A 24,164-nucleotide genomic window follows, 5' to 3' on the forward strand; every position below is an offset into this window, starting at 1 on the left:
TTTTTATAGTGTGGTCTTAATGTTTGTCACGACCATGCTTATAACCACCCAACTCTCTTCCCTCTGTTTTGTGTCTTCAGGTTTTGAATGAAGAATGCGACCAGAACTGGTACAAGGCAGAGCTGAATGGGAAGGAAGGCTTCATCCCCAAGAACTACATTGAAATGAAGGGACACCCGTAAGTATGAGCCAACCTTCGATACCAGTGGCCCTATCTGAGCCTGCCACAAGTCCACATGAAACTGGAGAGCCAAAATGGCAGCGTTCACCTCCCCCAAATGACTTCATGTTTAACCTGGAGCTCAGATGAGGGTATCAAATGTGAGGTTCTAATGTTGGTTCCAGTACTAGTTTGTCAAATGTCTTTTTTCCAGAGGGCATTTATTTGTGTTACATATTGGAAGAAAAGTAACTTCATAGACAGTTTTACTTCTCTAGTTCCCATGGTTAGAACCATTCAGAAGACACTGGAACCAGATTCTAGCAAACTCCTGTGGCTAGGATAAATGCTCCTCTGGTCTGAAGATAAGGGGGATAAAGGTCTCCTCATATTGCTGCTGTGGTCTGGAAGCGACCCTGCTTTCTAGATCTGATTTGTGGGTTACAGGCCTCTGAGATCCATGTGGTCGCAGGGTTGTCGGTTTGGCAACTCCGAATCCCTCATCATGTGGCGTCGTCAGTCCTGATTCCAGAGTCTGTTTCTGCTGCGTCAGACCTATTAGGTTTTCCCCCACAATCGCCCTCTGGCCCAATATAGCCCATGTGGATCTTTCTACATACAGTGCATTAGGAAAGTATTCAGACTCCTTTACTTTTTCCACATTTTGTAACGTTACAGCCTTATTCTAAAATTGATTAAATAGTTGTTGTTTTTTCACTCAATCTACACACAATACTCCATAATGAAAAAGCAAAAGTTGTTTTTTAGAAATTTTGGCAAATGTATAGAGAGGAAAAAAAATATATAAGTATTTAGACCTTTTACTCAGTACTTTGTTGAAGCACCTTTTGGCAGCGATTACAGCCTCAAGTTTTCTTGGGTATGACGCTACAAGCTTGGCACACCTGTATTTGGGGAGTTTCTTCCATTATTCTCTGTAGATCCTCTCAAGCTCGGTTAGGTTGGATGGGGAGCGTTGCTGCACAGCTGATTGATGGAGTGCTGCAGAGATGGTTGTCCTTTGGGAAGGTTCTCCCATCTCCACAGAGGAATTCTAGAGCTCTGTCAGAGTGACCATCAGAGTCTTGGTCACCTCCCTGACCAAGGCCCTTCTCCCCCGATTGCTCAGTTTGGCTGGGCGGCCAGCTCTAGGAAGAGTCTTGGTGGTTCCAAACTTCTTCAATTTAAGAATGATGGAGGCCACTGCATTGTTGGGGGATCTTCAATGCTGCAGACATTTTTTGGTACCCTTCCCAAGATCTGTGCCTCAACACAATACGGTCTGCCTTTTCAGGTGTGCCCTTTCAAAATCATGTCCAATCAATTGAATTTACCACAGGCGGACTCCAATCAAGTTGTAGAAACATCTCAAGGATGATCAATGGAAACAGGATGCACCTGAGCTCAATTTTGAGTGTCACAGCAAAGGGTCTGAATACTTATGTAAATAAGGTTTTTCTGGTTTTTTAAATATTTTTAATACATTTGCAAAAACAAATCTTTACTGTTTTCGGTTTGTCATTATGGGGTAATGTGTGTAGATTGAGGAAAAATATATAATTTAATCAATTTTAGAATAAGGCTGTAATGTAACAAGGTGAAGGGGTCTGAATACTTTCCGTATGCACTGTAGGCCCCATATTGTTTCAATATAGGGCACCGTTTCTAACATGCTATATTTAGTGAAGAATATGACTTCAGCTGAGCAACAGGGCTTTTGTGTAACTGTCAGATAGGAGATGGATTGTACTGTAACTGTCAGATAGGAGATGGATTGTACTGTAACTGTCAGATAGGAGATGGATTGTACTGTAACTGTCCTACAGAAGCCCTTTCTACATAAACTTAAAGGTCACTAAATGGATCCTATTCTGAGGTAGCCACTAAATAGAGATGGATTGTACTTTATATTCTACAGACGCACACAGTAGCAAAGAGGGGCTCTGTCCTGTATAGTTGTCAGCTGTGTGAGAACGCTTTCCCCACCACCGCCACCTGCTCTCAGGGCTGTGAGGGCTCACACCGCAACCAATCAGATACAGAGAGCCCTATTATAGCAGTCAGGAAGAGACTGTCCATTAGCTTTAAGGATCCTATGACTGATTGGTCAGCTGGGCCTAAATACAGGAGGGAGGGAATCACCTGCTCTATAGAGGAGCAGCTGGTGGAGGAGGAGGGTCCAGGATAGCAGGCAGGCAGATGGTGGGGCTGGATATGAAAAAAAAAAAAAAAAACAGTACTCACTTCACTATTGGGCTGGCCTTGGCCTGGTTACATCCACCATGGTTGCTGTTACCATGCTGGAAAGGATCATGTGAGGAGAAGATGGCCAAGTCACAACAGTTTGGTTCAGCTCGATGGTGTGTAAAGGGCTTTGACTCCCTTATGGAAGCCTGGTAGCCGTGGATGTCAGTGCACCACATCAAAGAGCAGCACTCCACCACAAAGCAGGAAGGACCAGGATAATAGGAGGATATCCACATTATCTCTCTACACACAGTGTTACTGATACCTCGGGGTGTTACCTCAGGGAGATCAGAGCACTGTGGATGAGGGGGTTGGAGTTCTGTCATCCCTTAAGCTTGTTTGAGTGTGAACACCAGGCACAAAGAATAGCATTGCTAAAGACTTGTGGGTTGAAACCAATGGCCCAGAGGTCAATGTGTGTGTACGCATGTAATGGACTGATAACTTGTGCTACTCGTAGCTGTCATCTTTACCCAGCAGGCAAAATTAGCCGGTGGGTATGTGGCTATCGACTTGTGACACTGTTTGAGGACTCTGCCCTGATGATGATACTGTATGTGAAACCTGGCTGGATTATCATTCCCTCATGAGGAACAGCTGGAGTTGATCAGGTCCTCTGGCTTTGTCATGTTGTCTGAGCTCACAAACGAACAAGCTAAGCGGCTTAGCGCTAGCACTCACCTGCATTGACATGATCTACTGCAGAGGCTGTGGCCATTGGCTAAGTCAAGGGTATGCTATCGCTAAGATAAGCTACAGTATATGGTAAGGCTAAGCTATATGGCTAAATTAAGCTATATAGATAGATATAGCTCAGGGTGTGTATGCTTTCACTGGAGATAGAGGCAAACATCGTGTGTTGCAACACTTTTGTTGGCACATTGTGACATAACACCTTTATCTAGACAGTAAAATTCCACACCTGACGAGTCACAGAAGGAAAGGGAGGTCCCACACACCATCTCACACTACACCCATGCGCAAACACACACACACACACAGTGACACACACTGTGTATGGCGTATCCATGGGTGTTGGTGACTGACCGCTGGTGTTGGGCACCAGTAAGAGCCAGAGGAGTAGGTAGCAGGTGTGGTTGGCATGGCAGCACACAGTTGTCATTGTCTCGGCCCAAGGCTCCACCAGCTCTTTTATCAGACCAGGAACCTCCCTGTAATTACAACCTACTAGGACAAATGCAAAAATACAAAATTAAATGGCCCACCGGTGCTCACTTGATTTCAGTCTATTTGGCATGCAAAATAGATGCGATATTCTGATTTTGACATCATTGTTTAGTAGTGTTATTGGTCGCTATGCACTTCACTCACTCCTCCCCCACAGACACAACAACCACTACAACTGTCAATAACAGTGGTCAGGTTTGAGGTCAAGCTCTGCTTAAGGCCATGTTTCCATGACATTGAGTCACGCCTATGACCCTACGCTTTGATGTTACTCAAAAGGTCAACGTTAACTAGCTACCCGTCACAACCACACCACAATCAAATTCTGGTTAAGTGCTGCTTTTCCTACAAATGAAGGACAAACCACCCAGCTTGGTAGGGCAGGTTGAAACAATGTCATTTCAACCAGTTTTGCCACCACTATTTTTCTTCTTCTTCATTTGCAGTAAAACAGCACTTGTCACTGTTACTTCCAACTTGTTTTGATATCATTTTTAATGAGTTCTAAGTGTTTTTTTTGTTCTGATTTGTTGTTGTGTCCCAGGTGGTTCTATGGTAAGATCCCCCGGGCGAAGGCAGAGGAGATGCTGAACAAACAAAGGCATGATGGGGCCTTCCTCATCCGAGAGTCGGAGAGCGCACCGGGAGACTTCTCCCTCTCTGTCAAGTATGTCACACGCACGCACACACTCAGTTTTATTGAACCTTTATTTCAGTTCAATCGTTATATAACTCATCAACCGATCATATCCCTTTTTTATTCCTTTCAAATATTCACTTTTCTCCAATATCAGTCCTTCGTTCAATTATTTTGCTAACTCTGTGCAAACTGCTTTCTTTCTTTAAGCACAGCTCCCATCTTGGTTTGCGAGGGTGGCGTCTAGCCAGCTTGACCTGACAAGTGCTGACTGTTCTAAGTCAGTGACTGACCACCCTGTTTCCGCTCTAGTCTTTATGTAAAGTCGCTGTGCAGATCTACAGATCCATATCAAGTTAATTGGCTGTGTCATCTCTGACTCACCTGGGGCTAACCAACAGTTATCTGCTTCTAAAGCACTTTGGTCTCTGTCAGATAGCTCCGGTGTGGGCGCTGCTGCCTGTTATCAAAGCTTTGCAAGCTGGCACTTTCCCTAGTCCCAGGCTGTGTCTGCAGTAAGTAAGTGTGTGTGTGAGAAATGGAACCTTATTCCCTTTGTCCAGGCCAAAAGTTGTACACTCTATAGAGAATAGGGTGCCATTGTGGACACACACTCCAGTTCAGCACTTACAGTAGGTGATAGTATATTATTCTTGTCACTACTGCTACAGTTGCACTGTCCTAGTGTCACAGCTGTGTACCAAACAACTGTCCCTGTATAATGCAATCTAATGAAGCATATCTTCTGTGTCAAAATCCCAAACTCATGGTATCACGCGGGGAGAAGGAAACTGGGCCATCTGGGCTTAAATCATTCATGAAAGCTCTGACACAGATGGTTATGAAACGATGGCCCACGTGATGTAGACTTACCAGTGTTTTGACTGCTGTTCTCAGTTGGTTACCACAGTAAATGTCAACACTTACTTTCTGTTTTATTCTATACTTATCTCCCTCTTCTCCTCCACCACAGGTTTGGTCATCACAGATCTGAAACGGTTGGACTGATGGAAGTAGTAGGACGGTCACCTTGTTTAATCTTAACCAGTCACTTCTAGATCTATGCTACCTCTCCCCAGGTTTGGTAATGACGTGCAGCACTTCAAGGTCCTGCGTGACGGGGCTGGGAAGTACTTCCTGTGGGTGGTCAAGTTCAACTCTCTCAACTCCCTGGTGGACTACCACCGTTCCACCTCTGTGTCCCGCAACCAGCCCATCTTCCTCAGGGACATCGAGCAGGTCCCACAGGTGAGGGGACACACACACACACACAGGGGACCCTCATCGATCCGTTTTCCCTTTTTTATTACTTTCGAAAAGCCACTTTTCTCCTAAATCACTCCTCCTTTTACCTTATCAGTAATCACAAATGTTCTGTTTATTCTGTCCTTGTCTCCCTCTTCTGCTGCTTCTCATCCTCGTCGTTCTCCCCCCTGCCCCCAATACACACACACACATACATGTACATACACACACACAAATACATGTACGTACACACACACACACGTACAGTGCCTTCAGAAAGTACTCACACCCCTTGACTTATTCCACATTTTGTTAGAGCCTGAATTAAAAAGTGTATTACATGTATTTTTTTCCTCACTCATCTACACACAATACCCCATCTTAACAAAGCGAAAACATGTTTTTAGAAATGTTTGCAAATGTGTTCAAAATGAAGTACAGAAATATCTCGTTTACATAGGTATTGACACCCCTGAGTCAATACTTTGTAGAAGCACTTTTGACAGCGATGACAGCTGGAAGTCTTTCTGGGTAAGTCTCTAAAGAGCTTTTCACACCTGGATTGTGCAACATTTGCCAATTATTGTTTTCAAAATTCTTCAAGATCTTGGTGGTGGTTGGTCATTGCTAGGCAACCATTTTCAGGTTTTGTCATAGATTTAAGTGAATACTGTAACTTGGCCAATCTTCAAATAGATACCCTTTGCAGGGCATAGGAAAACCTCCCCGGTCTTTGTGGTTGAATCTGTGTTTGAAATTCACTACTTGACTGAGGAACCTAGTCATAAAACAAAACACTATTATTGCACCCAGAGTGAGTACATGTGACTTGTTAAGCAAATGTTTACTCGTGAACCTATTTAGGCTTGCCGTAACAAAGGGGTTGAATACTTATTGACTCAAGACATTTTAGCTTTTAATTTTTTTAAATTAATTTGTAAAAATTTCCAAAAACACAATTCCACTTAACATTATGGGGTATTGTGTGGACAAAAAAAACATCTCAATTTAATCTATATTAAATTGAGGCTGTAACACAACAAAATATGGAGAAAGTCGAGGGGTGTGAATACTTTCTGAAGGTAATGTATGTATACACAGCGCTGCACATCATACGGAATACCAGGGAAATCCTCATCTCTGACAATCATTTAATGAGATTGCGTCACGTAATCTCATCTAAGCAATCATGCAAAACACAGCTTAGACGATTAACAGTGAACTACAGTTCACCAAGCAAATTTGCAGGCAAATCGCTTAATTCACTATGGTCTCCATGTTGGTTATGAGACAAATATACAAGTAGAAGTACAATAGGTAGTTGGAAAAAAGGGTCATGTTCATTAGGCACCAAACAGAAGAAAACTGACTTTAACAGAGGGTCTACTACACAGACCAAAACTAAACACTTAATTTCCTATTCTGTTGCAAAACGTTTTAAAACATTATCTGTTGCGTGCCCTAATGAACATGATCCATGACTATGTCTTGGCTAACCTGCCCGACTACCCTCATCACGTATTCTACCCTCATCACGTATTCTAACCCATGTGTTTCTCCTCTCGTCTCTCCAGCATTCAACGTACGTACAGGCGCTGTTTGACTTTGACCCTCAGGAGGACGGCGAGCTGGGCTTCCGACGCGGCGACTTCATCCAGGTCCTGGACAACTCCGACCCCAACTGGTGGAAAGGGGCTTGCCACGGCCAGACGGGCATGTTCCCGCGCAACTACGTCACGCCAGTCAACCAAAACATGTGATCATGTCACGCCCGTCAACCAAAACATTTGACTGGCTAAATGAATAATGACATGGTCCCCCCCATTGGCCCATTTACACCCCCTCAGGACTTTGAGGGACACTTCAGAAACACAGACCTAAATGAGGAATGGAAGAATGGGAAGTGGAGCAAAAACCCTGCAAAGACCGAGCGAGAGGCAGATTTCATTACTCAGACTCTACAGTTGACTGTGGATTCTTTGATGCAATGAGGGAGACACACGGAACAGAGATGCATTGCAAAGGAACCTAAGTTGGAGTAAAAAAACAAACACAAGGGATCCGGCTATAGCTCGACTCCGGCATCGGCCTCCCTTCCTATACCTTCTTTGTTTTCTTTCTTTACGCATGACATCACCATTCTATGTTTCAGTCTATTAGACAAAGACAATGAAGAAGATGTCAGAGACCAAAGACTCTTGTCTCGTGTGTTATTCATATCAACCCAGCTTTGGGCTCTCCGAGAAGGACCATGGACTGGAGAGAAATTCTATTGTTATCGATGTGTATGTATATCTATAAATATTTGTAGTTTGAGCCTGTTTTAGTGTGGGGGTTTTTCCATTAATTTACTTGATTTCTTCCCTATTTGTAGGCCTACATATTGTCGTTTTCTAGGATCATATTAATTTGGTACCAAATGGAAGGAAACAGATCCAAACAGAGATTGAACTACCTGAACGGAATAAGAAACACTAATTGTAGTTTTTCGTAGCAAAACGTTTTGTTACGTTTTGAAACTGTGTGCACTAATTAATATGACCCAGATCATGCACAGAGTCTCTGAGACAAGAAGCTAAATGGTTTTTATGTGATCGGGAGTTATTCAATACAGGAATAATATTTAAGGTGGAAATCTAATTTGGAAAAGGATTTCTACTTTGTTCTGGTATGAAAGCGGAAGCGCGGCTATCAGCTGGAACAAATTGTGTCCTTTTTTTACCCGTTTAGACATGTAGGCGCTTTCTGCATTCTTAAATGTAGCCATCTTTCTCAATCAAATCAGAGACAATGGTATAGAGTTTTATGTCCATCCGCAATCAATAGACTTAACTGATGATGGGGCTGATTCGATATGACCTAAATGTAGCTAAATTGGGTTGCACGGGTTCTTTATGGAGATTGCTAGTGGTTGACTGGGTTGAAACGGCAGTATCCTTATCATTAGTTCTATGAAAGAAGGTGTTGAATAGTGTACAGATGAGCGCGCTACACTCACTGATTTCACCCTGCGTTTGTGGAAGTTGGGTAGTGCCTTTTCCATCTCTGGTGTTTTTTGTCTCTCCAGGTTGACCAATGAGTGCTTTTTAAGCAGCAGATCGCAGAGATACGGTGACCAATACAATGTCTCCATTCTCCACACATGCCAGCAATTGGTTAGGATGGAAACCCCAGTCTGAATCTCTAAACCCGTCTCAGCTTTGCAGTCTCTTCTGTCTCACTTTCAAGTATGAAAATTCGATGAAAGAGAAACATGTTTTGTGCCAGAGGGTGTTGTTATGTAGTGTTTCCCTTGAGACATGACTAAATGGTTTGATGTAAATGTGCAGTGTGGATCTATGTTTAACAGAAGGGCATGCGTATGACAGTCTTGTTTTGTCTGATTATGGGACGTATCAAAAGGGCTTTTGGAATTCTATGCGATTAGATGCGAACACATGATCTGTCGGTTTGGTTGTGTCTAAAGGGGGACATTTTTGCTAGCGGGCGAAAAGAAGTCACAGAAAAGGTAGTTTAGCATTTCCTGAAAGAGGGGACATAAAGTGCTTGATCTGGGCAACATCTTCAGTATCTATCCTTCAGTCAGTGTCTGCATGTGACGGAGGCAGAATGGAATCCTCCATCTTGATAAAAAGATTAAAGGACCAATGATGCTGACAAACTGACTGTAGATCAGGACGACAAGCGCAACGGGGCCTGGGTCATTGACCTCTATTGAGCTTTGTGTCCACAACTCTCTACTTTGGACCTTTTTGAGAATCTTGAGGAGGACCTCAAATGCAAGGAATTCCATATTATCTCTCCTCCACTCTGCTTGTTATTCCCTATCTACACTCATTGATTTGAAAAACTACTCGAATATGCTTTATGGTTTGTTGAAGTAAAATGGCTGAAATACACAGAGGCAGGTCTGAAGGGAATATGCAGGGAGTGGACCATGCAAGTTTTTCAATTGTATTTCTAGCCTGCAATGAACTGCAATGAGCCATTCCAATGAACTGATACTACGATTGACTTGCAGGTGTTTGAAAAAGCCCCCATTCAAAGTTCAGTATGTCACATTATGTAAAAAAAAACTTTAAAAAACTTTAAAAAATGTAAAACAAGTGTGACGCGTGTGTGTATTTACTTCTTCAGGTGTGTCTGTATTCTCAGCCAATCATATGACATGTATGACCCTGAAGTTTTCCTGACCATCTGATCTGGAGTATTTCCAAGTCGTGTCACGTGTTCAGGGAAAATTCCTGGACGTAGACCTTATGCGATTGCAAGGGTCAATGTTTCTGCAGGTTTTAGAGTTGAGACTGGTATCCTATTGGTTGACTCTTAGCCTGGTTGAACCAGATTGAACGCTGTGTTCAGCATTCAGTCTGTTCTACCAGGTTAGTTGACACTACCAGACGGTGGATTTCGCTGCTCTCAAGGGGCCTGATAAATAGTCCAAAATGTTGATGTCTAATTACGCTGTCTCTAGGTTCCTGGACAGCCTTGCACTCTCCTGTGGTCAATATTTAAACTCTCCTCAGTCAGTCAGCCATTCATTAGTGTGAAGGTCGCTGGCAAGTGTACCATTCATTAGGCCGAGTTAAATAAGACACCGCTGCACTCAGCACTCACTATTGTTTCACTTCGGTGACAATAGTCTCCAGTCTGCTACCAGTATCCTTCTATGGTTTATTTCCTCGTTCACTCAATTGCAGCCGTCTGACTCACGTTATTCCAGAGTGGTATCATACAGTGGTAGACACCTAAGACGATGTGATTGTTTACATTATGCTGGAAAGTCTTTGTATGTATGTCTATCTGACATGGTTGCTTTTATGTCATTTCATGATGTGCACGTCTTAAAAACATGATTTTTTTTTTTTTTACATTTCCGTTTTCAAACTGGAGGATGATGATGTCCCCTGATGTCTGTCACAGCATTTGATTTCCTTTGAACGTAGATAGACGACGACAGAATAATAAAACAATCACTATGAAGAAGCTACTGTTGTGACGTTGGTTACTTCTTGCTGTCGTGCGTACTGTATGTTTCAGATTAGAACAATCCACATTTTCTTATGAGGAAGTTTTACGCATAGAAATGAAAACATCAAAACTGTTTTTTTCAATGTAGATTCTCCATTTGAGAATGCTTTTAAATCCAGGACTAGGCTTCATCTGGGGAAACTGGCCCTGTATCTCTCTGGTTACTCCACTATTTCACCACTTGAGCACAACAGGGAGAGTTCCTACAGAGAGCATGGAGGAGCAATGTAGCAGATTGGATGTGGGCTCTTATCATGTGTCATGTTTGGTTACACTCAACACCAAAAACTGTGACACAATGTTTCAAAAGAGAAAGATGCTGATTAACTGGGTGACATAAGTAGTCAGAAAATATGCCCAAGTCCTGATCTAAGATCAGTTTGACCTGTACCCACTAATGGTTACTATTAGAACTAGTCTAAGTTGTCTTATCCTAGATATGTGTTCACAGCCCAGACAGTCGGATATAGGGTCAGTATAGCCTTTTAGATATGATCAAATGGACAGTGGTGGGGGGTGGGGGGGGGGGCTGATCCTAGATCAGCACTCCAACGCTGAGAACCTTTATAAATACGGGCCCATAGGCTCCCTCTACCCAGTAGCGTTGTGTGGATAAAATCACCGGGGAAGCCAAGCCAGGTAAAAAAAAGAAAATGGTTCTGTGATAATCGCGTTGTTTGTTCTATAACCTGTTAGGCCTACAGATCAATGTCAAGGCATATGAACTAAGGCTGAGACCGTAAGAAGACATAGTGGCAGAATACATTCAACCACACCTTTTGTTTCCTTACAAAACCGGAGAGAAACATCTGTCCTGTGAAGTCCACAAACCATTTTGCATGTAACAAACTGTTACATGACTTACAGCAAGGTAATGTTTCCAACATTTTCAGACTACTAAACAACTATTGATTTAGAACCACAGAGTTACCGCAATTCGCAAGGAAAACAGGAGCTGCCTTCACTATTCCAGAACCATTTCAACATCACCTATGCTTAGTCTAATCGAGTGGCAACTAAAAGATACCAAAAACCTTTTAGTCCAATCAACGTAAGCTAAATATGTGGCTGTCCATGGTATTGATTTGTGTGTATTTGGTGTGTGTGTGTGCGTGCAAGTAGAAGAAACATGTTGACTCCCCCTACTTCCGCCATCTTCTTAATTGTTGCCTCAACAGTCTATGACACTGGCTTCCCTTGACACTTTCATTTGGTGCACCAGGACCAATCACAGCTGAGCTCACTCAGTTTAGCTCAACACTGATTTGGCTATTATTATTATGTTTTATTATCAAGGGAGGCCAAATGGTTGTTGGCTTCCCTTGCATTCAATGCTACTGGCGGCAACAATGTCACTCTTTTTGACCAGACAGCATCATATAGATACGTTTGGACGCTTTCTCCAGTGAGATACATTCAGCCTCTTGCGAATTGAAGGAAATTGATGAAACACGGGGAGACGAAAGATACAAAACAATGTATGTTTTTATTCTTGGCACATTTTTGGCGGGAAGCCTGGCTTCCCTTGGCATCCATGAATACACGCCACTGCCTCTACCTGGAGTGTATGTAATAGAGATTGTCTCTCTCTGGTTTGGGAGGGCTTGTCTCACCCATCCTGCTGTCAGTCATACGTATGACCCATCTCCAGATCAAAGTCAGTGTTTCGGGTGGAGGAGCCACTTCTCCCTGACATGAACTTCCTGTCTGAAACACATGCAAAACCCCTTCCGTTGCCTCACACTGGTTTCTTTGTCTGCTCTAATCTAATCTGAGGTTTTGATCTGTGTCTGTTAGACTGTGCTGTTCTTTCACACATTGGCACACCCCCGCTCAGTGTGTTCACAGGGAGGAGGATCCGTGGGAAGTTACTCACCTAGACAGGAGAGAAGTGAATGTTGAAGAAGAGGTTAACTGGTGTAACTATAGTGTAAATGTGACATGCGGTCTATCTATGATGTACATGCATTTGCATCATGGTACCCATACCATACTTGCATAATGAATGACCCAATGGCCCTATCTAGCGTTTTGCTCTTGTGAGGCTTTTGGTACTCTGGCTCTTTCTAGTAAGGCCGGCAGGTGGTCATAGATTATATACTGTTATTAGCACCATCTGCTGGCAATACAACAATTACAGTACAAAAATACCAAACACCAACCACTGCGACAACAGAAAAGATTTAACTGGTAACTAATTAAGTGAAGCCTATTCTAAAAACTGTAAACATATAATATATTATGAATCTTATGTTTTTGTGCACCCCCCCCCCCCCCGCCAAAAAAACACTACACCCTATCTCGCAAGAGGACACACCGCATGTCACCAGCATCAATCTGCGGGAAGAAGGGGTGCTGAGGGTGCAGCTGGAAAATCTGAATAAAACACATATATACAGTACCAGTGAAAAGTTTGGATACACCTACTCATTCCAGGGTTTTTCTATATTTTGACTATTTTCTACATTGTAGAATAATAGTGAAGACATCAAAACTATGAAATAACACATGGAATCATGTAGTAACCAAAAATGTTTTAAACAAAAACATGTTTTATTTGAGATTCTTCAAAGAAGCCACCCTTTGCCTTGATGACAGCTTTGCACACTCTTGGCATTCTCTCAACCAGCTTCATGAGGTAGTCACCTGGAATGCATTTCAATTAACAGGTGTGCCTTGTTAAAAGTTCATTTGTGGAATTTCTTTCCTTATTGCATTTGAGCCAATCAGTTGTGTTGTGACAAGTTAGGGGTGGTAAACAGACAATATCCTTATTTGGTAAAAGACCAAGTCCATATTATGGCAAGAATAGCTCAAATAAGCAAAGAGAAACGACAGTCCATCATTACTTTAAGAGATGAAGGTCAGTCAATCTGGAAAATTTCAAGAACTTAGAAAGTTTCTTCAAGTGCAGTCTCAAAACCCATAAAGTGCTATGATGAAACTGGCTCTCATGAGGACCGCCACAGAAAAGGAAGGCCCAGAGTTACCTCTGTTGCAGAGGATAAGTTAATTAATTAGAGTAACCAGCCTCAGAAATTGCAGCCTAAAAAAATCAGGCCTTCATGGTCGAAAGAAAGAAACCACTACTAAAGGACACCAATAATAAGAAGAGACTTGCTTGGACCAAGAAACACGAGCAATGGACATTAGACCATTGGAAATCTGTCCTTTGGTATGATGAGTACAAATTTTTGATTTTTGGTTCCAACCGCTATGTCTTTGTGAGATGCAGAGTAGGTGAACGGATTATCTCTGCATGTGTGGTTCCCACCGTGAAGCATGGAGGAGGAGATGTGATGGTGTGGGGGTGCTTTGCTGGTGACACTGTGATTTATTTTTAATTCAAGGCACACTTAACTAGCATGGCTACTACAGCATTCTTCAGCGATACGCCATCCCATCTGGTTTGCGCTTAGTGGGACTATCATTTGTTTTTCAACAGGACAATGTCCTAACACACCTCCAGGCTGTGTGAGGGCTATTTGACCAAGAAGGAGAGTGATGGAGTAACATGGCCTCCACAATCACCCAACCTCAACCCGATTGAGATGGTTTGGAATGAGTTGGACCGCAGAGTGAAGGAAAAGCAGCCAACAAGTGCTCAGCATATGTGGGAACTCCTTCAAGACTGTTGGAAAAGCATTCCAGGTGAAGCCAATGATGTTTAGGTATCTGCCTCCAGCTCTATCAGTAATACATACCCTAATACATAAACAATAAAGTACATACGGGTGACTAATTGCAAATTCTGGTTATTTGTCAGATAGCAGAGATGGTTGCGTCAATGAGGGAAGTCGGTGAGAAGAATGAGGAGGGCAACTGTATAGATACTGCCGAGCGGGAGAAGACTGAAGCCAAAATCAAAGACCTCCAGAGGCAGCTGCACAGGAAAACCTTCTCCATAGAGAGATTCCAGGGAAGTGCTGGTGATATATGGTTTTACACTGGACTACATGACCTTTCTGACCTTTTACGACTTCCTCCGACCAAAGCAAAGTGGCCAGCTGCACTAATGGGGCTCTGTTTTCAAAGGGAAGCTGGCAAAAGATGGCCAAGAGTTGGGGAGACACAGAAAGCTTGGTCCCATGGATTAACTGTTCCTGGTACTTTATTCGTCCCCGAGTCAGACTTTTAAGGAGGGACCGTTGCTGACTGCTTTGGCGTTTCGGTGCAATATCATGTATCATCGTTTCAAGCAGCTGCCCAGTCTGCAGTTTGTACAGAAGCATATGCCTGTCGCAGTCAAGACAACATACCCGAACTGTCGAGTCATAGTAGACTGCACAGAGGTTTTCATTGAAAGCCACCCAGGCTTGCCGCACAGTCCTGCACCTGGTTCAACTACAAGAACCATAACATGACCAAGGCCTTAGTGTGCATTGCACCTCATCACTCCGTTATGTACAGTGGGGCAAAAAAGTATTTAGTCAGTCACCAATTGTGCAAGTTCTCCCACTTAAAAAGATGAGAGATGCCTGTAATTTTCATCATAGGTACACTTCAACTATGACAGACAAAATGAGAAAAAAAAATCCTGAAAATCACATTGTAGGATTTGTTATGAATTTCTTTGCAAATTATGGTGGAAAATAAGTATTTGGTCAATAACAAAAGTGTATCTCAATACTTTGTTATATACCCTTTGTTGGCAATGACAGAGGTCAAATGTTTTCTAGAAGTCTTCACAAAGTTTTCACACACTGTTGCTGGTATTTTGGCCCATTCCTCCATGCAGATCTCCTCTAGAGCAGTGCTGGGCAACACGGACTTTCAACTCCCTCCAAAGATTTTCTATGAGGTTGAGATCTGGAGACTGGCTAGGCCACTCCAGGACCTTGAAATGCTTCTTACGAAGCCACTCCGTCATTGCCCGGGCGTTGTGTTTGGGATCATTGTCATGCTGAAAGACCCAGCCACGTTTCATCTTCAATGCCCTTGCTGATAGAAGGAGGATTTCACTCAAAATCTCACGATACATGGCCCTATTCATTCTTTCCTTTACACGGATCAGTCGTCCTGGTCCCTTTGCAGAAAAACAGCCCCAAAGCATGATGTTTCCACCCCCATGCTTCACAGTAGGTATGGTGTTCTTTGGATGCAACTCAGCATTCTGTGTCCTCCAAACACGACGAGTTGAGTTTTTACCAAAAAGTTATATTTTGGTTTCATCTAACCATATGACATTCTCCCAATCTTCTTCTGGATGATCCAAATGCTCTCTAGCAAACTTCAGACGGGCCTGGACATGTACTGGCTTAAGCAGGGGAACACGTCTGGCACTACAGGATTTGAGTCCCTGGCGGCGTAGTGTGTTACTGATGGTAGGCTTTGTTACTTCGGTCCCAGCTCTCTGCAGGTCATTCACTAGGTCCCCCCGTGTGGTTCTGGGATTTTTGCTCACCGTTCTTGTGATCATTTTGACCCCATGGGGTGAGATCTTGCGTGGAGCCCCAGATCGAGGGAGATTATCAGTGGTCTTATATGTCTTCCATTTCCTAATAATTGCTCCCACAGTTGATTTCTTCAAACCAAGCTGCTTACCTATTGCAGATTCAGTCTTCCCAGCCTGGTGCAGGTCTACAATTTTGTTTCTGGTGTCTTTTGACAGCTCTTTGGTCTTGGCCATAGTGGAGTTTGGAGTGTGACAGTTTGAGGTTGTGGACAGGTGTCTTTTATACTGATAACAAGTTCAAACAGGTGCCATTAATACAGGTAACGAGTGGAGGACAGAGGAGCCTCTTAAAGAAGTTGTTACAGGTCTGTGAGAGCCAGAAATCTTGCTTGTTTGTAGGTGACCAAATACTTATTTTCCACCATAATTTGCAAATAAATTCATTAAAAATCCTACAATGTGATTTTCTGGAAAAAAAAATCTCATTTTGACTGTCATATTTGAAGTGTACCTATGATGAAAATTACAGACCTCATCTTTTTAAGTAGGAGAACTTGCACAACTGGTGGCTGACTAAATACTTTTTTGCCCCACTGTACATGTTTGATCTGTATGGGACGGGCAACCTCTGACAGACAGGTCTTTGGGGGAAGTGGATTACTGGACATGCTGGAAGCAGGGGATGGGTACTGGCGGATCGGAGTATTGACATCCAGGACTTACTTGTTTCCAAAGGAGTCTGTCTCTGTAGCACAATTTGTGAGGGGGAAGTCTCAGTTCACTGCTCCAGAGATGTGTGACACCCAGCGCATTGCTCATCTACAAATTCATGTTGATCCTGCCATTGAACGGGTAAAAAAACTTCTCCAGCAGCAAGTTCCCATCAGCATGTGCTCAGAACTGAATGAGATCTGGCACATATGTTGTCATCTGACCAACTGTTTCCCCAACCCTGGTTTGAAAAGCCTGGCGTGGTGTGGTGGTCTGGGCCGCTGGCCCTGGGGTCCCATGTGTTTGTGCTGTCACGTTCAAGTCGGGCCGCTGTCTTTCTGGCACGGACACGCCTCCTGGCTTTCCGGTCTCTCTCGCACTGTCTGTCCAATAATTAGTATGTAATCGAGCATACATTTCATTACATTTCAAATAGAAAAAGGTATCTGTTATAAGTGTGTATTTGAACATATACTCACCATCAACATGGAAGACAATTTAAGTGTATATCATTTAGGTACAGCTCACATTTTCTGGGCAAGCAAGTGTTTTTTTGTATGTTAAATGTTCTAACTATCTTAGTGTTTATGGACATTTAAAGTATAGTAGTGGTCATTCACATTTTCCTCTTTGATTATGTGTTTGTGTGTGTGTGTGTGTGTGTGTGTGTGTGTGTGTGTGTGTGTGTGTGTGCCAATGTTTGTGTTGCTTCACAGTCCCCGCTGTTCCATAAAGTGTATTCTTAATCTGTTTTTTAAATCAAATTTTACTGCTTGCATGTTTTACTTGATGTGGAATAGAGTTCCATGTAGTCATGGCTCTATGTAGTACTGTGTGCCTCCCATAGTCTGTTCTGGACTTGGGGACTGTGAAGAGACCTCTTGTGGCATGTCTTGTGGGGTATGCATGGGTGTCCGAACTGTGTGCCAGTAGTTTAGACAGACAGCTCGGAGCATTCAACATGTCAATACCTCTCAGGAGAGATTGACATGCATATTATTAATATTAGCTCTCTGTGTACATCCAAGTGCCAGCCATGCTGCCCTGTTCTGAGCCAATTGCAATATTCCTAAGTCCTTTTTTGTGGCACCTGACCACACGACTGAACAGTAGTCAAGGTGTGACAAAACTAGGGCCTGTAGGACCTGCCTTGTTGATAGTGTTGTTAAGTAGGCAGAGCATTGCTTTATTATAGACAGACTTCTCTCCATCTTAGCTACTACTACATCAATATGTTTTGACCATGACCGTTTACAATCTAGTATTACTCAAAGCAGTTTAGTCATCTCAACTTGCTCAATTTCCACCTTATTTATTTCAAGATTTGGTTGAGGTTTAGGGTTTAGTGAGTGTTTTGTTCCAAATACAATGCTTTTTGTTTTAGAAATATTGAGGGCTAAATTATTCCTTGCCACCTGGGGAATTCCCTGGGGAATTCCTGATTCTACCTGGATTATGTTGGAGAGGCTTCCATTAAAGAACACCCTCTGTGTTCTGTTAGACAGGTAACTCTTTATCCGCAGTATAGCAGGAGGTGTAAAGCCATAACACATGTTTTTCCAGCAGCAGACTATGATCAATAATGTCCAGTCACACTGAAGTCTAACAAAAAAAAATGTTATCATCAAATTCTCTCAGCTGATCATCAGTCATTTGTGTAAGTGCTGTGCGTGTTGAGTGTCTTTCCCTATAAGCATGCTGAAATTCTGTTGTCAATTTGTTTACTGTAAAATAGCATTGTTTCTGGTCAAACACAATTTCTTCCAGAAGCTTACTAAGGGTTGGTAACAGGCTGATTGGTTGGCTATTTGAGCCAGTAAAGGGGGCTTTACTATTCTTGGGTAGCGGAATGACTTTAGCTTCCCTCCAGGCCTGAGGGCACACACTCTCTAGTAGGCTTAAATTGAAGATGTGGCAAATAGGAGTGGCAATATCGTCTGCTATTATCCTCAGTAATTTTCCATCTAGATTGTCAGACCCTGGTGGCTTGTCATTGTTGATAGACAACAATAATTTTTTCACCTCTTCCAAGTGGCCCCACCCCTTTCCAAAGTGTGCACACTTCCTAAGTAATTTCAATACACTTTTATAACTCAAAGAAGTCTTCAACTATGAGGTGTTTTGTTTTGAGCTCTCCTAGCTGTGCTGTTGAGGAACTAGAACAAGCACACTTGTAGTTGTTGCGTTTGGAACACAGCCCTGCATCCCCGCCGTCACACAATTACTGTTCTTGTTTACGCAATGCAAAAACGGACCATTATAAATCACAATCTGGGTCAGGTGGGCATCATTTGAAAGTCTGTTCCATTGCCAACATGACTAGCTAAGTTATGAAATTCGATCTTACAGTGTTAGGCTTCCACCGGGTAATTCATAGAAACAGATCGTAATTTTGGTGCGCATTAAAAAGGAGTCATGCGTGCATTCAGATTTGTGTTCTGCTGCCAATTTCCCTCACAATAGACTCCTTCGGCTCATTCTGTTTTCCAGCAACCCAGGGTATGAAGCCATGTCGCCTTGTAACTGTACATCAACCATAGTGATCATAAACACTAACACTGTATATGACGTGAGTTTGATTATTTGGGTCCTAGTGTAAAGGGGGTACTCATCTGCATGTCACTCCCATTCTGAACCAGAACATAAGACTGTGAATAAAGCCAGCCGCTGTTGAGCCTCAGACATGTCTGTTGCTCATTCACATTCACAAGCGTCGAACATATCCCATTGTTGACACAATCAAGCTACATCCACGGCAGCTGGACTGCTATTAATTCACACAAGTCAGTCACTCATGAAACAAGATCGAATAGCTTTATTAGGCCTTGAACAAAAGTAGTATTTCGATTGAAAGCTGAAGAAACCAGACCAATATTAACAGATGAAACAACTCTGTGGGTACATGTACCGTATACAATATGCAGAAGAAACATAGAAAGCTGAAGAGACTGCTTCCTTTGACCATCTAAGCGTACAAAGTGTCATTTAGTTAGTAAAACAAACGCCACATTTTTTTGTTTCTTTTTTGCCTCCCTCACATCATGAGATGATATCCGGATAATGTATGTATTATACGTCACAAGCAGGAAGAGTGAGGAAGTGCTCATCAACAAATTTGAGTCAAGGTGCAGGCTAAAAAAAAAAGACTTAGATATTCCTGGGTAAAAGTATGACTTTTATGTGACTCCTCATTCATGATTTCTTGGTGAGCATAGGCAACATACCGTATGTAAGAAACAGAACCTCTCCAAAAGGGAACACGCAGTCCTGCCATAGACGATCACCAAACAGAACTTACACATCTCCATTCCTCTCTGTCTAGAACACCACATCGCATCAATGTGTTCCCATAATGGCCACTTGCCCCATTACTCAATAGTAATACGGATGTTTCTAACTCAATCCGAGCTGGTCATCTGAATCTACTACAGCTGGGAAACTCTTGTCAAGTCTTGCTGCTTCTTTTAGGTGGATATTCCTGAATTTTGAGCTGCATCTCATGTCCCACAGGTGCATCTTCATCTCCTTCCACCACGATCCCATCTGGGGAAGCAGCCAGGAAGGGAGATGGTGTGTGCACCACTAGGCCGGAGTTCTTCACCTTGTAATGTGGGCTAAGGGCTTTGAATGCATCCTGCTCATGCTCTTTACCAAACTCTGTGTGTATGGTTGTGAACAGGATTGGGTTTGTTAGGTTGTCAGCTAACTTTGTGTGCTTCGTTTTCCTCCTGATCACAGCGAAGAAGTTTGAAGCTGTTATCTGTTCCATCCGCTCCTAGTGCCACATCACGGTCATCATACAATGTCACTCAGCTTTGTTGCTTCCTTGGACACTTTAGTTGGCCGGTGCCATGACTGAAGTCTGTCTGTACCCGTGTCCTCAGGAGGGATGTTCTTGTGTGACAGGTTCTGGTTGCAGTGCCCCTCTACACTGACCACACAGATGCACATTGCAGCAAGGGGAGAGCCACCCGCTTGTTTTCATTGATGACAATACCTCTGCCTTGATAAGCACTACATTACTCTCCTCCAGCTGTATTGTTGACAAGCATCCTTTTCACATATCCATCTTCGAAAAACGTGGATCCATTTGCCTTATTAGCTCAGGTCAGCTGCTCTACGGTACTAGCTATGTTTACGTAGATAACTTGTGTCCACGAGATGACGGCAAAGATGACAACTTCTGCTCTAGTGGGGTGGATGTAGACCCGCTTGTAGCCAGCCTACAATGGCCAGGCGTGCTTCAATTAGAAAAATCAGACTTTCGTAAACTCTTCTGATTAAGTGATTCGATTGTTAATCAGATCTAAGAAATAATATCACATAGTGGCCACTGCCTTTGACGTCAGATCATATTGGTCAACCTTTGAAAGACGAAGTAACGTTAGTCATCGTAAATAAATGCGGCGTCATTTTGGCGGAAAGTGTTACCCGTGGTACGTTAAATTCGATTTAACGTTTGCTACGTTGAGGACCGGTTTGTGCTGAACTACACGTTTCCCTAAAACTTTCTTGTAGGGATGTGTCATTATCAGGTTTATCTTGACTGATTTGCGTTATATATTTTTGATTTTATTTTGTATAATCAAGCATATGTTTATTTTCTTACCTTTTAATCAAGTCTTATAAATGAAGATGTCTTATTTCACTAGAGTAGCCTTTGCCGATTTTGGTTGTTCACAATTTGAATCGGTCATTTTTCTACATTCCGTGAATATTTTATTTTGTAAAACGGTATTGTTAACATTTTGAAACTGAAACCATTAAAGCTTGAATCCTTAGTTAAAACAATAACAAAGCGGCCAACCCACCTGTTTTGATAAGCTGAGGGATGGGCCTGGAGAAATGTAACCACTCTCAAATTCATAGACAGAGCGATGGATGCAAGGACTGACCATCCATGATATCAACATTTATAGTTTTAACCATGTTTTGAGGCTATGCAGTGTGTGTTTACAAACATTGAAGTAAAACAAGCTTATATTCTGGGTACAAGAGATTCTAGCAACAACAAAAACATGTGTCATGTTACAAATGACTTTGTTGTTTGGTTTATGCCTATCATATAGTAATTTTAAAGTTTGTTTCCCATACAGACTAGAGAACCACGTTTCTCGTAGAGGGCTGTAAAATACCCCAAATCCTATCTATCACCATTTTATTACAATGAGGGGATTCTATTAAACAGGCACGAGTGTACCGGGCTATGGCTCGTCACATGACCGGCCGACCCTGTGAGGGAGGCACACCCTGCTCTAATCTGACAACAATCTGCAGCGCTCGGTTATATTGTCAAGGCAGCATGATCCATCGTTCAGAAACATGGCAATGCAGATAAAGCGTTTTTATCAAAAGGAATCCCTTTTGCATGTGAAAACACAGAATCCTACGCATTACTCCATGTGCTTAACCTACCTTACTTTTGTATTGAGACAACTTTGTCATTGGCCAGAAAAGTACAATCACTTTTCACCCGGTGCTAACTATGCCTACTCAGGCGTCCAAACCAGATTAACAGAATACTTTCAACGATTTATCGTCATTCTTTCTACAGCCCAGTGGTTGAAAGCGTGAGAAATTTGGTCCAAAGACATGTCATTTTGGTCACGTGGTGTCTCCGCAGATCTTTGGTTTCTCCCTCATATACAGTCATTATCTTGTGCACCGGTCTATGGCCGTGACGTCAGCAGGCAAAATGAGAAGGGTCTGACTGCGTCCCGGCAGTGAAACTCCAGGGAAGAACCGCCCAAAAACCAAATCCCTCTCCAGCTTCTCTTTCTATTGGCTCCTGACGACTTCGCTGTTCTGGCACTGGGCGGATTCGATTATGCTGAGCCGTGGGGCACCAGGTAAAGGCCGGTTACGTGATCGGGCGAAAGCGGAGAGGGAGGAGTGCAGCCGCCTTCTCAAATAGAATAGTAATCTGTGCCGCTCTGTCATTTTGTCAACAAGGCAGAATGGTGCATCATCCATTTTTTTCAATAAAATAAATGTTAGAAAATTCTATCTAATTTTCATTGGGATGGTAGATCTATCTCAAAAGCAATCACTTTTGCATGTGAAAAAACTTTGAACAGGGCTTTGAACAGGGCACATGGCACACGCCCAGGAGGCAGCCACTTCAATTCACATATCCGCCCCAACAGATCCACAGATGGCGCAATCTCTATTGCACTCCACACTGCCCTTTCCCACCTGGACAAAAGGAACACCTATGTGAGACTACAGCTCAGCGTTCAACACCATAGTGCCCTCCAAGCTCATCACTAAGCTAAGGACCCTGGGACTGAACAACTCCCTCTGCAACTGGATCCTGGACTTCCTGACAGGTCGCCCCCAGGTGGTGAGGGTAGGCAACAACACATTTGCCACACTGACCCTCAACACTGGGGCCCCTCTGGAGTGCGTGCTTAGTCTCTTCTTGTACTCCCTGTTCACCCACAACTGCGTGGCCACACACGACTCCAACACCATTATTAAGTTTGCTGACTACACAACAGTGGTAGGCCTGATCACAGACGACGACGAGACAGCCAATAGGGGAGGAGGTCAGAGACCTGGCAGTGTGGTGCCAGGACAACAACCTCTCCCTCAACGTAAGCAAGACAAAGGAGCTGATCGTGGACTTCAAGAAAAGGAGGGCTGAGCAAACCCCCATTCACATCGATGAGGCTGTAGGGGAGTGGATCGAGAGCTTCAAGTTCCTTAGTCTCCACATCACTAAGGACCTATCATGGTTCAAACACACCAAGACAGTTGTGAAGAGGGCATGACAATGCTTATTCCCCTCAGGAGGCTGAAAAGATTTGGCATGGGACCTCAGATACTACACTGATCAAAAAAAAAAGGGAACACTTAAACAACACAATGTAACTCCAAGTCAATCACACTTCTGTGAAATCAAACTGTCCACTTAGGAAGCAACACTGATTGACAATACATTTCACATGCTGTTGTGCAAATGGAATAGACAACAGGTGGAAATTATAGGCAATTAGCAAGACACCCCCAATAAAGGAGTGGTTCTGCAGGTGCTGACCACAGACCACTTCTCAGTTCCTATGCTTCCTGGCTGATGTTTTGGTCACTTTTGAATGCTGGCGGTGCTTTCACTCTAGTGGTAGCATGAGACGGAATCTACAACCCACACAAGTGGCTCAGGTAGTGCAGCTCATCCAGGATGGCACATCAATGCGAGCTGTGGCAAGAAGGTTTGTTGTGTCTGTCAGCGTAGTGTCCAGAGCATGGAGGCGCTACCAGGAGACAGGCCAGTACATCAGGAGACGTGGAGGAGGCCATAGGAGGGCAACAACCCAGCAGCAGGACCGCTACCTCCGCCTTTGTGCAAGGAGGAGCAGGAGGAGCACTGCCAGAGCCCTGCAAAATGACCTCCAGCAGACCATAAATGTGCATGTGTCTGCTCAAACAGTCAGAAACAGACTCCATGAGGGCCCGACGTCCACAGGTGGGGGTTGTGCTTACAGCCCAACACCGTGCAGGACGTTTGGCATTTGCCAGAGAACACCAAGATTGGCAAATTCGCCACTGGC

At 43.3% G+C, this 24,164-nt stretch overlaps 1 protein-coding gene across 2 annotated transcripts in view; it reads left to right on the forward strand.

Annotated features, from left to right (window-relative positions):
* LOC139424553 (growth factor receptor-bound protein 2-like) overlaps positions 1-10,456 on the forward strand; it is a 30,010-nt gene extending 19,554 nt beyond the window's left edge. Inside the window, exons 3-6 of one of the 2 annotated variants that reach the window (XM_071176511.1) lie at positions 81-178; positions 4,140-4,262; positions 5,312-5,480; positions 7,052-10,456. In XM_071176511.1, the coding sequence (XP_071032612.1) occupies positions 81-178; positions 4,140-4,262; positions 5,312-5,480; positions 7,052-7,237 (576 nt within the window). In that variant the 3' untranslated portion in view covers positions 7,238-10,456. The remainder of the gene's footprint in view (positions 1-80; positions 179-4,139; positions 4,263-5,311; positions 5,481-7,051) is intronic. The other variant, XM_071176510.1, reaches the window with a different exon arrangement.
* The last annotated feature ends 13,708 nt before the right edge of the window (positions 10,457-24,164 follow it).

The sequence above is a fragment of the Oncorhynchus clarkii genome, chromosome 13, assembly GCF_045791955.1.
Source record: "Oncorhynchus clarkii lewisi isolate Uvic-CL-2024 chromosome 13, UVic_Ocla_1.0, whole genome shotgun sequence".
Lineage (NCBI taxonomy): Eukaryota > Metazoa > Chordata > Actinopteri > Salmoniformes > Salmonidae > Oncorhynchus > Oncorhynchus clarkii.